Below are 16,236 nucleotides of genomic sequence, written 5' to 3'. Positions count from 1 at the left end.
GGGACGGCTCCTCAGACCGGACCGAGGCGGGTGACAGCAGCTCCCCAGCGCCCGGTTATCCGCAGGCGCCGCTCGGTCGCCCTCCCGGACCCGCTGAGCGCCGCCAGCGAGCAGGGCCCCGCGCCGCGCGCGTGCCAGCGCCGGGCCGCGCTCCCCGCCCCGCGTGCCGCCGGCGGGCGGAGGGGGCCGCGTGCGGGGCCCCGCCCCGGGCGGCGGGGGCGGGGCAGGCCCCGGATGCAGTTGCTGCCCCGGCGGCGCGGCGCCCAGTTCCTGTGCGTGCCCTCGGCCTGCCTGCCGCCCACCCTGCGCGACATGTCGCTGGTGGCGGAGGCCTTCGTGACTCAGCTGGCCGGTGAGGGGCGGGGGCGGGCGGGCGGGCGGCGGCCCGGAGAGCCGCGGGCGGCCGGGCCCAGCTTCGCGTCAGGCGCCGCGCTCCGGGTGGCGGTCTGAGGGTGGCGGCGGGGCAGGAGCCGCCCGGGTCCCCTGGGTGACCCCTCAGGACGGGGCTGGGGCGCCGTGGGAGCGAGCCGGCCACTCGTGCCGGGAGGGCGGCTGCGTAGGGCCAGCGGCAGACCGGGGCTCCGGGTGCCGTACGAGGCTCGGTGCCGGGTGCCTGTCCCCTCGCTGGGCCCCGAGGGCGGTTCGCGCTGCGCGACTCCCCGCGGAGCACAGGTTCACCCGGCCCCCTCCTTTATGGGGTCCCTAGCCCCTAGCTGGGCCAGAGCGCCTGTTTACTTTGATTTAATAACTTTTCTGTGTTTAAAGCAATTAACTTTTCCTCAGTCGTCCAAAAAACTGCGTCGTATTTGTAACTTCAGCAGCTGGAGCCGAGTCCCGCGCTGTGGGAGCGCTCGGCGGGTGCCGGCCTCTCCCGCTCCCCGCGGGTGCCTGTGGCGTTTCCTCTGTTGCTCTTGGGAGGCTCAGAAATGTAACGGCACCTTCGCTACTTGTTAGTGCTCTTGTGGTTTGCTGCAGCCGGGCCGTTTAAACTGCACGTGAGCCTTGTCATAAAAGAGAAATGTGTGTCACAGTGGAGTTATTTAGTAAAAAATTACGTTGATCTGCTCTGAAGCAAAAAAACCCCAACCAACTCTTGCACCTCAGGTAATTCGTTGCTAGGAAGTTCAAAATACATTTAGTGTTCTGCCCCCTGAAAATCAGTGTGTTGCCCAGTTTCCCCTTACTTGTTATTTTTTGTTACAGTTTTCTTGCTGCTCCACAAGCTCACAAGCCAGAAATACTGCAAGGAAATAGCATTCTTGACTGTTAAGGAGGAAGGTGGTGTTTTGTCTCAGAAGCTGGGCCTTCTGCCATTTGGTAGAGGCCCCAGCATAACAATCTGAGTTGGAATCTCTATGGTGAATGTACAGTTTCCAGAATAGGCTTGCCCCTGCCTGGTGGGTTAACTGAAGGTGTTGGATCTTGAATCTGTGTGTGTAGAGGTACCCATAGTCAAGCTTGAAAGTTGTGCTGGGCTCTTGGGTTGGCGTTCATTAATTCATAGATGTTAGCACAAGTGGTGCTTACATTCTGAGGGCCAGAGCCCTGGATCCTCAGGATGTGGAGAATACAGTCATGATCAGCATTGTTTTAGTGCCATTTACTAGCCTTTAGTATATTTTACTTACTTGGTGGAACACAAGGATAATGACATATGTGAGTAGGTGTTGATTCTGCTGTGTTCCTCTGCTCTGTGACCTTTATGAATATTCTAGAGTGACAGCTTGCTGATACTTACTTTCTTCTGGAATTACAAATACAAACTCAAAACTCTACTGTATGTAGGCATCTCATTGTTTTCTTATTGAAAGTGCTGGTTTTTTCCGCAACAACTTCCTGCTAAACGAGCAGATTGTTGTGGAATACAGCAATGTCAGATCCAAATTAAGTATAGTGTAAGGAAAAGGCATATTTGAAAAAATGGAAACAAGAAGAAAAAGTTCTGCAACAACTGGCTCTTTCCCTCCTTGCTGAAGCATTCTTCCTCTGTTCCTGGAGAGATTCTTGCCTCCCCTTCAGGGTAGTTGCATGCTGCTTATAATACTCAGACTAATGTGCTAAAAATTGTACTATTAAGGTGGTGCTTTCGGGGCATCAGAGCTGCTCAAGTACTTCTGGATCCTTCTGCAATTTAATAAGCTTAAAACAGTAGCACTGCATCTTTTACCTGTCAGTCACAGGTTAAGTGATGCTCATTTTCTTTCTATAGGTAAAGTAATATGTAGGCATCTAACAGAAAAATACTGTCAATACTCCTTTATTTTTTGCAGAGCAGGAATGCTTGGTCCTTATTTTATTAATCTTGTACTTCTGCTGGATATGCAGCTATTTACTGTAACTCAAGGTGCAGTACAAATCCTTGTTGCAGACCTGTCCACTGAATCGTTCTTTAAAACAAAATTATGACATATTGCCTTTGCTTTGCAAAAGCGAATCAGTGGCAAAAGCAGTTATCTCCCTTGAAAAGAAAAAATACCTTTGCCAGTGAGTTGTGGCCTTCTTGGCTCGTCTGTACTATGTACCAGTCCCTGACTGGAACTAAATGACTGCAGAATCACTCACTCTGTGGATATGGAAGTTTTTTTCTAGTGGAAAAAAGAAAAAATTTATCTGGGATCTTGGCCAATACCCACCACGCTTCTGGATTTCCTGAGACATTGCACAAACACAGAGAACACTTATTCTGGTACCAAGAAGATATAAATATCCTGCAAATGTAAGAATATTTGTGAGAAAGACAAATGGTGTATCTGTGAGGAAAAAAATACCACTTAACAATGACACTTGTTTTAATAGCGTCTTGTCCCCATATCTGTGGTTGTGAATACTGCCTTTCTTTTATGTAGATATGGAAATGTAAGAATGATAAGAATGATTGAGGATTTTTTCTGTGTCCATAAAAATAAAATTTGACTGGCTTGCCATCAAGGATCCTGTTCATGAGGATGGTCGCTTTGTCGTGGCAGTTGCAATGAATTACCACTGCTCCAACATGTCATAGCCATAAAGCAAGGCTCTTTGCATGCCAGTGTTTAAAGACAATCATCCCAGCATAGGTTGTTTTCTAGAAATGTTTTAAAAGCTTAAGGGAGGGTTTTACTAGAGAAGAGGATCATAACTTTCTTCTACACACTGACTTGCTTGTGTATGTGTTAGAAAACTTCTTTTCTGCACCTTATGCATTCACTTCTGATGTCCCTATTCTAAGGTTTGTCTTGACACAAACTGAAACACAGAAAATACCATCTGAACATACGAAAATTTTTTTTACTGTGAGGATGTTTTAATACTGAAGTAGGTTGCTCAAAGCAATTGTAGAGTCTCCCTCCTTGGAGATGATCAGTACCAAACTGGAGATGGGCCTGGGCAACCTGCTGCAGCTGACCCTGGACCTCCAGAAGTGCCTTCCAACCTCAGCTGTTCTGTGGGAGCACCAGTTGCTCAGCCTGCTTGCACTGCTGCAGTAGTTCTGCACCCTCTGTGTAACACACGTTCACCTGAACATGCTGAGCACAGCCTGCTGCTGTAATGAATTAATGATTAAGTACAAAATGATGACTAAATCACATCTGTAGAGTAAACCACTTGCTTTAGTGCCATTCAACTTTTGCCTATTCAGAAATATAAAGAGGTTGATGCTGTGTCTCAAGGTATAATAAACAAATATTTCCATAGCTTCATGAATTGCAAGGATGTTGTCACATTTTAAAGCATCTGTTTCTGAACTGCAGAAAATATTAATTGGATAATATGGTAGAGAATTTGTTTAGAGTAGCTCGGCATCAATCATGTATTAACGGGATAGGAAATGAGTGTTTATACTGTAAGAAGAATTAGAGTGCCAGCTTTCAAGTGGTCCAGAACATTAATCTTCCTAACTCTAGTAGTTTTGAGAAGCTGACTGCTCAAATAATCTGTAAAAGATTGTTGAAAAGATGTTTAATTGATCACTAAATTACTCAATATGCTTATCCATACCCCAGCCCCACCCCCCAGTTTTAGATCAGTGATCAAAAGAGAGAAAATAATGTCCTTGTTTGTCCTTTGATCTCTGGAAAATTACTTCTGTTTATTGCTGTTGAGTTACGTCCAAAGGTCTTAGGCTAGTTTTAATACTAAGGGAAATGAATGCAGTTTGAAAAACAGATGCCCTTCTGCCTTTAGATATTTTACATTCTTAGTGAGTCTACCTCCAGTGTGACATGCCAGAGCACAAATAAATCTCCGATGTGCATGTTTAATGTATTGAGACAAGCTGCAGTTTGGCTGAGAACAAATACATTGGGAATGAAACCTGACCACCTGAATTGTTCCTGCACATAAAGACATAAAATTTAAATGGAGTATGCATTTTGTGCATCAAAATGTGCATAGGTAAATGTTAACATTTCCTGCATGTGTAAGGTGAAAAAACATAGTTATTCTTGCTTAATAACAGGTTGCCTGCAGCACAGATTGTTTAAGGCTTCTGCAGAGGTGCTTGTAGTCAGAACCAGGCGATTCGAAAATACAAAATTTGTCAGGCTGTATGATTTTATCTTACAGTGTTCTTTTACCTGTGCTTTTTTTTTTTTTGGTAATGAAACTAAAAGGAATCCCTTTAACTCTTGTTCAGTTCCAATAAAGAAGTCTCTTACACTGCTCTTGCCAATTTATGCTCAGACACGTACGTTTTATGGCTTGATTTGAACCAGTCCTTTGAGTGGGTTGCCTATCTAGTCTTTTTTTAGGTTGGGGGAAAAGTTACTTTCACAATTATTATAGTACAGTACACAATTCATTTTGAGATACTGTTATTTTTTGTTTTTAAGAAGCGATACAATTGCAGTTTATAGTAAGAGTATGCTTCTGTAGTTGTTTCTGGCTCCATTAAAACTAAGCAGTCTTTCTCTAATCAGCATTTTATTGTTACATGTTTTCTGCTAAAGTACTGTTGTCTTTTCTCATGCCAGAAATGAGATTGCTCTAGAAATAACAGTAACAAAGTTAGTAAATGAAAAGTAACACTTATTTTGCTATTGTCCAGTTTGATTTGCAAGTGAGCTTTCATCCGTTGTAGAATGCTTCAAATATGAGTGCTGCTTAGGAGCCTAACTGTTCAGCTCACAAGAGGTCATAGAAGAATGACTTTGGAGAGAGACCAGTTTCTTGTCTTTCTCACTCCTTTTTTCTCTCTGGTCCTTGAATGTTCTATTCTCTGACTGTCCTCAGGCACTAACGTGGTCGCTTCCTGTAGGTTTGTGCCCTATGAGCCACTCCCTTTTCAAAACAAGAATTGAGTGAAAGAGCTTGGTTGCTGTCCTTTCCTCTAGGTGAACGGGTGTCCAATGTTGCTACGCTGCTGGGCATTTTCAGCTCTTTCTTGAAAGTGAGTGAGAAACTGCAGATGCATGCAAGTCATGGAGAGGACAGGGAGAAAGTCCGCACCAGGTTCTGAAATTTTTATTATTATTCTTCTTTTTAAATTCTGCTCTTTAGTTATTGAGAAGGCGACATAGATGGCACACAAATGTGGATTTTTTAATACAAAATGGAAGAATTTACATGTAGTAGTAAAACCTATGAAATGCGTAGGAAGGATTGGAAACATCAAAGGAAAAAATTACAATGGTGCTCCAAAGAAAGAGGAAAAATTGATACCAGTCTCATTTGTGGGGGAAAAAGCCCAACCAAAAAAATGGAATGTGTATGCTGAATTGGAAAGAAAAAATGCTGAGAGATGGGAATTTTTAACAGTTCTGCCTTCTAGCTGTTGTATAATAAAATTGAAGCCAATGTCATGCTTGCATCCCTAGCAAGAACTTTCCAAGTCCAACTGCATGTTTTTTGTTTTTTTTTTTTTTTTTTTTTTTTTTGGGGTGGCATTTGCATTTGAATACCATATTGGAGAAACTCTGGAGGCATTGGGTGTGTTCACTGAAAGCCTTGGAAAAGAAATGAGGAAGGCTGTGAGGATATGATTAAAAGAACAGGATAACATTTTCAGATTTTGAAGTAGGGAGTCTGCAGTGTTTCCCAGAGGTGAGGAAGAGCCTGAGAGGTGCTACTGCAAAGACCATTGTCTGTTTTGGGATGACTTAAAGACTGTGAGCCCTAAAGCACCATCTTTCCCCTTGCTAGTGGCAGCGCTTGGCTGGCTGACTGCATCAATGCTCTGTTTTTACCCTGCAGAGCTCTTCTGCCTAGAGGTCTCAGCTCTTCTTGCCCCTTTTCAGGACTCTGGCAGAGTCTTATTTTGTCATCACTTGTAACTCCTGGTACCACTGTGCTCAGGGCTGTGGGCAAGACAGGAAAGGGACAATGCAGGGGAGCCTTACTGAAAGCCCAGAGGGACTAGGGCTGGGTGAGCAGGAATTCTGTGTGTGGGGAGCAGCTTTTGGAGCACCTGTGGGATATTGAGGTCCTGTCTGGCTGGACAGATGTGTAGGATTTCTGTTGTGGATCAGGGCAGGGGTGCTGTGGATGAGAAAGCAGGGAGCTCCGGGCATTTTGCAGAAGTGGTGTTCAGACTGCCTGCCAAATATCTGTAGGGGAGGAGGAGTTCAGACTACCACAGAGAAGAGGGGATCTCAATCTAAGAGAGCTTTCAAAGGACTGATTTAAAGTATACAAGTGTAGATAACATGGCTAAGAAACATCCCAGCTCAGTAAGGCACTTAAGGCATTCATGAGTACCATACCTCCACTGTCCTACTCTTCACAGCTGCTGTGCTTAAAGTTTCACTTCTTGAGTCAGGGCCAAAGAGGGGCAAGGGACTTAAGTAGCACAAAGGGAAGGTATTGATTTAGAGATCTATAAAAAGGTATGATTAAGAATTACAGAGCTTCTTTGAGATGGAGTATTTATGCTGAATATCAGGAATAAGTAAAATAGCTCCATCTTGTCAGGACTTTATAAATAAATGTTTTGAGATCATTTAGCTGGCACACTCTCTTGTTTTTTCTGAATAAATCCAGATGTTGATTTAGGAGCAACTTTTATTTATGGATTTAATTTTGTTGAGATTTTTTGGCCGCCTCTGCTGGTGGGAGGTGTGATTGTGCAAGTGGGGAGATGCTGAGTGATCTCTCTCCTGTGGCCTCCCCTAGCAATGAGTGCTGAGCATCCTGGATGATTGAACTGCAGATGTGTATGCTCTGGAAAGTCAACTCAAAGATAGTAACAGAATTGGACTAATGCTTAAATACATGCAATTAGTAGCTTTCTTGGAGGGTGAAGAAGCAGATTGTGTCATGCTAAATGGCTGCTGCAGTAATGTCACATGCTGACTGTCTTAGTGGTGCAGCCACAGGAAACTCAAGTTTGAGAATTGTTGCTGAGATTGAGTCTTTATGATGACAATCTGCTTGATCAATAATTACTGAACAGTCATGATTTACGTGAATTGTAATAGCTCTGTGTAGGAGGCCTGGGATGGATTTAAGCAAATGGTGTAATTATTTGATACATGATTTAATGCATACGGTTTAACTTGTGTGAAAGTCGGTTTTCATTTGGCAAGGCACTATGAAACACTTTTTAGTCCTTTGTCAGCAGAGCCAGGGAGTTGCTGATGTTTTCGTTTTTTCTTGGCCCTTGTTAGTTTACAGGATCAGACCAATTACATGAAATTGATCTGTATTCAGTGTGGGTGGGTTGGACTGGTGGTGGGTCTTAAGGAAGCTAATTCACAGCTTTCTCATACTTCCTTTATTGATCACTGTTAATGTATGAGATACATATTTTCAACTGCTTTGGTTCCAAAGTGGCCACAGCTTCACTGTATTAATCAAAATATACCCCTCCACTTATTTTCTGTAATAACGGTATAGAAACACATAAATTCTTGGCCTTTTCTTTTAAAGTAATATATTACTACTTGAAAATATGACCAATTTGTATTATGAAAAGAGAATGAAGTGATTGTCTGCTTCTTTTTGATGCATCTTAATGTCAAGTGGTGAATAATCCTCTTTCCTTCTGGAGTCTGTGCGATAGCGTTCTGTGTGGCTTTCTTTGGGTTACTACATCTAGAACATAGTGAGTAGCCGGTCACCCCCATAGCACCAGTCTTGGGAAACCAGAAAAGGTAACTGTGTTCCTGCTGACGGTTATGATGTTTGCTGTGTAATGTTTGGAGACTGGTGTGTAATGTTGGATGTGAATGTTGCCCAGATGTAAGACTAAATTTCTTTTTAGTGTTTACTCTTGTGAGAAAGCAGTTTTGAGGTATCTCATTATAATTTAATCAAATTTGTACCTGGGGAGAGGCTAAAGGAAACTGGAAATAATGTGTAAGTTAATCTCTCCAGCTGTAATATTGCAATACTGTGATTCAAATTAATGCCAACTTTTTTTGGTGTTTAATAGAGGATATCTTGCCTCTTGGCTCTTTTAACAGGCCTTGTAGTGCTGTGTGAACCAAACTGGTAAATACAGATGTTTTAGCTTTCCTCCTTTTTATGCAAGTTTTATATAAAAGTGTTTAAGAGGAATATATCAGAAAGAAAACTGATCCATGCAAATGTGGTGACTTTAGAGAAGTAGTCTTTATTTCTATACAACCCATAAACTTCTTAACATTGCAGGAAATTACTCTGAGAAGATCAGATGTTCACTAGCTAGATCCTAGGCTCATCTATGCAACAGCACACAGTGAACTGCATGGAAGAGGTTGTTAGTTGACTGAGTACTGTGTTCACAGAAGCAGGAAGAAGACACAAAAGGAAAATTGCTAGCATACTGAGAATTAAGTAAATTTTAGTTTATAGGAGATTCGGGGCAGAAATTGTCTTGATTTAATTCTCACTGTATAGTTTTTCACTATTTGAGAAATAATCAACAGGATAGTAATATTGAGTGTTAATGCAGTAGTCTTGATTTTTATTAGGTATAGGCTAGTTTTATAACAGGAAACTATTGCGATCTGCATTGTCTTTCAGAAATGTTCTTGCCCCACCAAAATTCTATGGTATTGCTAATAGCTTGCAACAACCTAATTTCAAGTTGAATTTTTCCTACAAAAACTTTTAGCCTGTTGATAACTTAATTTCCTGTGCAGGAGGGAACATCTTGATGCCTGGATCCAGAGGTCTGTGGTGTTTGCTGTGGCTGATATTCAAGAATGCTGTAGCTTGACAACAAACAGACTAGCAGGGCAAATCACACTGCATACCCTTCCACTTGAAACTGGCTATTCATACTAGACTGCTGAAATGGCTGTGTTGTTGTTTAGCATATTACATGATTTAACATGCAGAGTATTTTGTGGCTTCTCATTTCCATAGTCAGAGTCTCATTTTTTGAAGTAACAGAATTAAAGGCATAACTGTAAACCATCATTTCATTACATCTCTTTCATCATTGTGAAGGTGGATGAAAATGTCTGTTTCCCCCGTCTGTCCAGGCAGCACTGACACAGGATGAATAGTTTCCCAGTAGAGTGTAGGAGTTGAAACTGAGTTGTGTACATGTATAAAGAGACTCTGAACAGCCTGGACAAGGAATTGGTGGGGCTGGGGCACTGTAGAGCATCTTGGGAATGTGGTACTTCCTCTTGCATAGACTTCACTGGGGGAGTGCTATTGCAGCCTCTCATTCTTTGGATTAAAATTCAGCACTGTACAAGTACAGTATGTCCTGTTTTGAGAGCATTAGTTGGAGCTGAGATGTGCACAGGCCTCAGGTAAGCTCCTGATCCCCTGCTGGTAGTGGGGTCCAGTGCTCTTGAGTATCTCTTCTTACAGCATATGTGCGTTCTTCTCTCTTGCTGTCCCAAAAGCATTTGGGTGGATAAAGTCTTAATATTGAAATCACAGTCTGAAACATCTGGAAACGTTGAAATCAAAATGCTAGTTGAGTATCTGTTTCTGGCCTTAATGTTGCTCAAGTAAAACATTTCACCACAAAATCTGAAGAATGCATCTAATGCAATACATTTTTAGTGGCAAAGAATTTTATGTGACTGTCATGACTTATTGTGTGTTTTGGAAGTTTTTTACTGAGAGCAGAGATTACATATTTTCTAAGTCATTCTCTGACGTGACAGGTGAAGATTCTAGTAATCTAATAGTTTTAATGTTTTAATGGATAGTTGCAAACCCAAGTAATTAAAATTCCGCTGGGAACATGCAACACAGTTCACAGAATTTTCTTCTCGAAGTCTAATTTGACACCTGAGAACCCTGTTAACACTTTGAAATCACATTTTCTATGCTAAACTGTTAATAAATGAAACTTTGACTAACAAACACCTTGAGCTTAGTGAAATTTTCATGCATTTTTAGTCATCCACAAAACCAAATAAGATTTTATGTAGGTGATTTACTTGCTATTTTACTTCTCTGGTTGTTGTGATATGCTGCATCTGCTGAACTCTCAGCTCCTAGGATAACAAGGCTTGCAAAGTAATGCTTTCTGTGTCCATCTCACTCTAATTTTCACTTCCCAGTAATTTTTGAACTCAAACTCACTTCAGACAAATGCTACAGGGAGGACTGATCCTGCAGATGGTTGTTTCCTATACCTGGCTTTAAAGCAAGCAGTTTGGTAGAGGGGAGGCAGGGAGAGACAATAGTATGAGGTTTGCTTGTCCTGAACAAACAGCAGACCATCTACATGAAAGACTAAAATTTGAATTCGTTAAGCATGGGAAAAGTTTCAGTAGGGTGGGAAAACAACTTTTACTAAAGACTGCACGCCTGAGAGACAGACCCATTGAAAACCACACAATAGTAATTCCTCTGATTATGAAGGCAGAAGGAAGAACCAAATAGTTCCTAATTCTGAAGATATGTGGAGAAGCTCTTCCTGTAAGGCATACTTCCAGGCAGTTATTTAATCCTGTGAGCAGCTAATGATAAAAATGTCTGTTGCGTAGGTTCTAACACATAAATGTGATTCTGTGTTGAAAGCTTCTGAAACTGAGTTGACATCACATTTGTTAATTTTCTCTTTATATACCTAGTGCCACAGTAGCTGTGGTTAGCAGGGAAACTAACATCTACAGACCGGAAGATTATAGTTGCCAAAGGATAAACTGGATTTGACTTCATTAGTGCACAAATGATAAGTTTGTGAGGAGTTATTATAGCATTAATCAACTTGATGGATTGGAAATATGACAGAACTGAAGCAGTGTGTAATATTAGTGCCTATTATTCTACAAATTATGTCTTCACCTACATTCATAAGGCAAGAGTCATTGCCGTACATTAAAGATGTTACACACTTTCTCCTCTCGTGGAGGCGTGTGACAGCCCTTCAGCAATTCCTCCTCTTCTCTTCCTCCAACACGGTTCTGATCTCCCTTAGCTGCATCTTTTCACCTTATAGCTAATTGAAGGTGGCTTGGTAGCTGATACATGAGCTTAGCTTGCACTTTACAAACCTGGACCTCTCAGGTAGCAGTGTGTATTTAAACTTCTTGCTCCATCAGAAAAAAATATTTAATACTCTAAACACCTTGGAAGAAAGAGTGAGTAGAAATTGGAAGATATGAGATAGATAGCGAATGAGTGTTTAATTCTTTGATTTTCAGAGGATTACACAGGCTTTGTGTATTTACCTCTGGTGCGGCTGAACGTGATTGGCTGCGTGCAATTCTGAATGCATGCTGCAGAATATTTGTTTTCTGGGATATGAGTAATAATAAGTGAATCTTAACATGAAGTTGATTGTTTTAAAATCCAGTCCATACAGTGACAGCAAAATCAATTGTCTGGTCTGTGTGAAAAGGACTGGAGGCTTCAGTTCAAGCTCATGAGCATGTGTCCACCTTGTCAGCATAGTCGGAATTGTGACCTCCCTCTGGAGACTTGTCAGGTGCCAAGTGCAGGGGCTATTATTCATTCATTTTCTTGGAACTGCTGAAATTCAGAGTTTAAGGTATACTGATAACGAAGGCTGAGATTTTCATATGGCTGTTTGACAAGTAAATGTAAAGATGACAAAAGACATATATTAGTACACAACTAAACTGCGAATGAGTGAATGCAAAGATTTTAAACTACCCTTGTCCTTTCCATCCCTCAATTTGGGCATGTGCTTTTGTGTACTAAGACTGTGTGATAAAGACTTAATATCATGACTAATGAAATTAGGATCAGCAGATAATAGTTCATGAATATCTGTATGTGATCAGTGGAATGTGGAAGGAAAATATAAGCTGATAAGGGCAAACAAGTTACAAAAAACCACTCTACTCGTGTTTTAGTTTATGGCATGGATATGGCATGCCTTACCAGCGGTGTAGTTTTGGGTTCTATGTGCCGAGAAGCTGTTACATATATACGTATATCTCTATGGCTGCATATAGCTTAGTGCCAGGATCAGACTGGAATTACTAGTGTTTGAATTTCTTGAAATACACCAAGCATTTTGTTGGAAGATGAAAAGTTCACTTCATTTTTGTGGGCCTGAAATATTTCAGCCATGTTCTTATGTAAAAATAGGCCATTTCCAGTTGGGCTGGAATTCAAGAATGCAATATAAATCTGACATTTCAGTCTGAAGAGGCTCAGGCAAAAATTTTCAGTAGAAATGGGCCCATGCAATTTGAAGTTCTGTGTACTGTTCTGGACATGTGAAAAGGATGTTTTCACTGGTTGGCTGGAGTATTTGAGATCAGTGTGCCTTTGTGACTTAGTTACTTCTGTAAGTATCTCAGTCTAGCACTGATAGTTTACTGAAGTATAATAATAACATTCTTAATTTTCTCATTCCATTTGCTCTTCCAAGACTTCGGTGGACCTGAAGAAATGTATGTTAGATAAATTATTTTAAACAGTTAAGACTGTAATACCACAGACACTATCTTGGTCTCTTTTTATTTAAAGAAGTAAATGTACTTCCACCTCAAGAATTTTTACTCCAGGGCAAAACTTTAATGGAGGTGTGTAAAACCAATAACTGCTACAATAAAACATAAAACATTTTTTCATGACACTTAAATGTGATTAGTTGCTTTCTCATGCCCATACTAGTATAGCTTTTGTAGGCGCTCTGCCTTAATGTTAGAGGCCGTGACCTTTGCAAAACTGTGTACAGTGTTAGAAGCTTTACAGTTCTATGTGACTTCCATAGAAGTTAATACTTCATGAGTATCCAAAAAGGATGATAGACATTTGTACTTTCTTTCCCTTCGAGTTCTGAGGGCAAAGGCACAAAGAATGACCTTACGGAAGCCAGTGACATCTTTCTGTTTGAACCGCACAGTTATTTATAGACATTATTGCTTAAAAACATTAAAGTTATGAGGGCATTAATTTTGTTTACAAATACCTAGTTTGGGTAGAATGCAAGTTTTGAATTGGTATTTTAAAATAGATTTTTTAATCAGACATTCACAAGGAATGTAAGGGAGATGAAACAATGTGGTGACCTGTTATCTTAATGTTACCATTAACAGTAAATCAGTACTGATCACTGTTTTTGCGTTCCCATAAATTCAAGTGGTGTATGACTGATTAAGCGCAACGGTTCTTAATGGAAGATGTGATTGTCTTTTATTTTCTTGCCTTTTTTTTTAACAACTGTTTAACTGTTTTGAACAACTGATGATGCAGTTTTGTTAATACATATTGACATTCCCATTTTAGGGTTGACCAGTACATCATTTAAAGCAATAAGTAGTCCCAGTTGTCCTGGTGGATAGGTTTCTGATGTGCCCAAGCACCTGACTTTGTGGTATTGTATAGGACCAGTGACTTTCATTTCCCCAAAGCATTGCTCACACTTGGTTTGGAGGTTTGTGCCTATCTCCTCTGTGTGTTGTTCTGTTCTTTCCAGAATTCTTTGTTTAGTACCTTAATAAATAGTTGATCTTGAGAGTGGCCAGAATTGTGATGGGGATGTGCACAAGGATGTTTTTATGGTGGAGGTAAAATAGCTGCTTCAGCTGCTTGAGAATTAACAGGGCCTTCTGTAACGTAGCTTGAATTTTAGCTTTTCTTGCAACATTACATTTTGGGACTTAGTTTTCTGCTCTGTGTTGTCCCCCTGTGAGCAGGAGAGAGGTATGGGAGAAGACAGTGGCAATGGGGTGATTTTAGGACAGGTTAAATCTTGCATCAGCATCGTTGCAGTTTGTGTTCCTGCTCTAGGTAACGTTTGTGTTCAGTTAGCATCTGCAAGCACATTGTTGTTTGGCTTGCTTAATTATTTCCTCTTCTTTCCACAGCCACAGAGCCTTGGCCTGAAAATGCTGCATTGTATCAGCAACTGAAGGGTGGGTACACTGTTTGTTGCAATTAATAATTACTTTATTTTTAGAAAACGCATTAAATATGCACTAAGATAATTAACGGCAAGGAAGCACAGAAACTGTTAAAAGACTCCTTTGTGTTGTTTGTCTGGTCAGAGGTTTTAGCTACGCTTGCATCTGCCAATATAAACCAGCTATTCATGGCCTATAAGGTCCTTGGTTTATTATTGACTCATTATATTGGCTGCTGTAGGCAGTGTAAAATGATGTGGTTGCAGGCACAGTTGGCAGATTTACTGCACCAATAGCTGAGGCAGCAGATTTTTGAAGTCTTGTGGTAAAGTGGGCTCTCGGTAAAAAGGAACTGTTAAAATGTATAGGCTAGGATGGTTCAGGCTCCCTTTAGCAGCTCTTCATATATCATCAGATCACATTATGGCCCCCATTTGGGGCTCAGCAGCCTGCTACAGTTGTCAGAAGACTGCAAAGTAATGAAGACTAATAGGTAGCAGCCCTAGTCTTCTAAGCATGGAATTTTTATTGCAGTGAACTTGTCATCTTTCTTTTGTGTGACAGACCTAGACACAGTGTGCAATATTAACTGCAAGCCACTTTTATAGGTTTCTGAATGCTTTTACTTTTTAGCCAGAGGAGTTATGAAGATATGGGTTTATTTAACTTTGATTAGAAGAAGAGTAATTGGCATAAAACTCAAGCATTTGGTTGTTAGTTGTGAGTATTTCTTATTGTACATTGGTGGTAATGTATGATAAGTGCAACTGCATTTGCAGGAGAAATATTCCTGGTATTCTTTTTTTTTCTTTCTTTTTTTAATGTTCATATCATAGGTTTTCTAGACCAGCTGCATAATAATTATATATATGCTCCTTGTATTATGCATCAGAAATGCAATCTAGAATGGCTTACAATTACAGGTCAGTAGCTAAATGGACACTTTTTTGTAATTGTGTTTTTTGTTTTTCTTTCAACAGAGGAACAAATTCTGCTTTCTGATAATGCATCTTCCCTTGCTGTTCAGGTAAAATGTCATCTTTTCTAAACTAAAGATGTTAATTCCATTATATTTTTTGAATAGTTATCTAGCTTAAGTAACAGCATTTAGTGAAATGAATAAGTTAAGAATTATTTCTGTCAAAATCAATGACTTAGTTCCTGTATCTGATGTGCCTTAAGGACATTTGTGAGTCCTCTTTAGAGTGCTGCTGCTTGTACTCATATTTATATTGGTCTATATTTGTACAGTATCTGCTTATCTACCTGTTCTGGGAACTGTGCATGGTTCCTATCTTTTGTCACTTGGTATGGTAGTTTGTCTGGTAACATCTTGCATGATACTTGCTGGGTATTTAATTCTCGAAGCTAATACTGCCCCAGACTTGAGGCATGTTTGCTTCATGCTGTGGGTGTGAAACCTCTATATGTCTCTGATAGGTTTTCTCAATTTCATTATGCGTGCAGAGTTGAGATCCAATGTGGTTTTTAGAAATAGTCCATATAATTGACAAACCTGCATCTCTAATTGACTTAAAAGCACCTCTGTGGCTGTGAAGTCTGCATAAATGGCATTAACCTGTTAGGTTCAGTTACCCCAAATCTCAAGGGGATGTTTTCCCCATTAGCAAAGAGGGCCTGACTGTCAGAAGTGGTGGTGAGCAGGATGTCTGTAAGGTTCCTGTTCTTCAGAGTAACTGCTGCTGCTTTGTGTAGTAGGGAGTTGCACTGTTCCCCTGTTTCTTGCTTTTTGTGTGAGTTTAGCTCAGAGCAGCTAGAGCAAGCAGTCTTTGAGTGCGATCCAAAAAGGTCACATCTTGTTTAGTTGAGGTGAGACACTTGGAAACTTTAGCTGACATGATCGGTGAAAAGGTTGGGATCATTTGATCATGGTAATTACTTCCAAGATCTCTTAACTTTTTTCCTTCCAGTCTGGCAATCTAGGAGGTACCTCTAAGAGTAAATTCTATCACAGCAAGAAAACACTCTTATCTTTTCCTGGAAAGAGGAGTCATCTTTGGTACACAAAATAAATGGGGCA

At 40.8% G+C, this 16,236-nt stretch overlaps 1 protein-coding gene across 3 annotated transcripts in view; it reads left to right on the top strand.

The window, feature by feature from the left end:
- Positions 1-16,236, top strand: part of MTX2 (metaxin 2) — a 76,336-nt gene that overhangs the window by 40,777 nt on the left and 19,323 nt on the right. For 2 of the 3 annotated variants that reach the window (XM_056349007.1, XM_056349006.1), the window contains exons 2-4: positions 302-352; positions 14,160-14,207; positions 15,176-15,222. In XM_056349007.1, coding sequence (XP_056204982.1) covers positions 313-352; positions 14,160-14,207; positions 15,176-15,222 — 135 coding nt within the window. In that variant the 5' untranslated portion in view covers positions 302-312. Of the gene's footprint in view, positions 1-203; positions 353-14,159; positions 14,208-15,175; positions 15,223-16,236 lie in introns of those variants that run through there. The other variant, XM_056349005.1, reaches the window with a different exon arrangement.

The sequence above is a fragment of the Falco biarmicus genome, chromosome 8, assembly GCF_023638135.1.
Source record: "Falco biarmicus isolate bFalBia1 chromosome 8, bFalBia1.pri, whole genome shotgun sequence".
NCBI lineage: Eukaryota > Metazoa > Chordata > Aves > Falconiformes > Falconidae > Falco > Falco biarmicus.
This window is presented reverse-complemented; position numbering and strand designations above follow the sequence as displayed.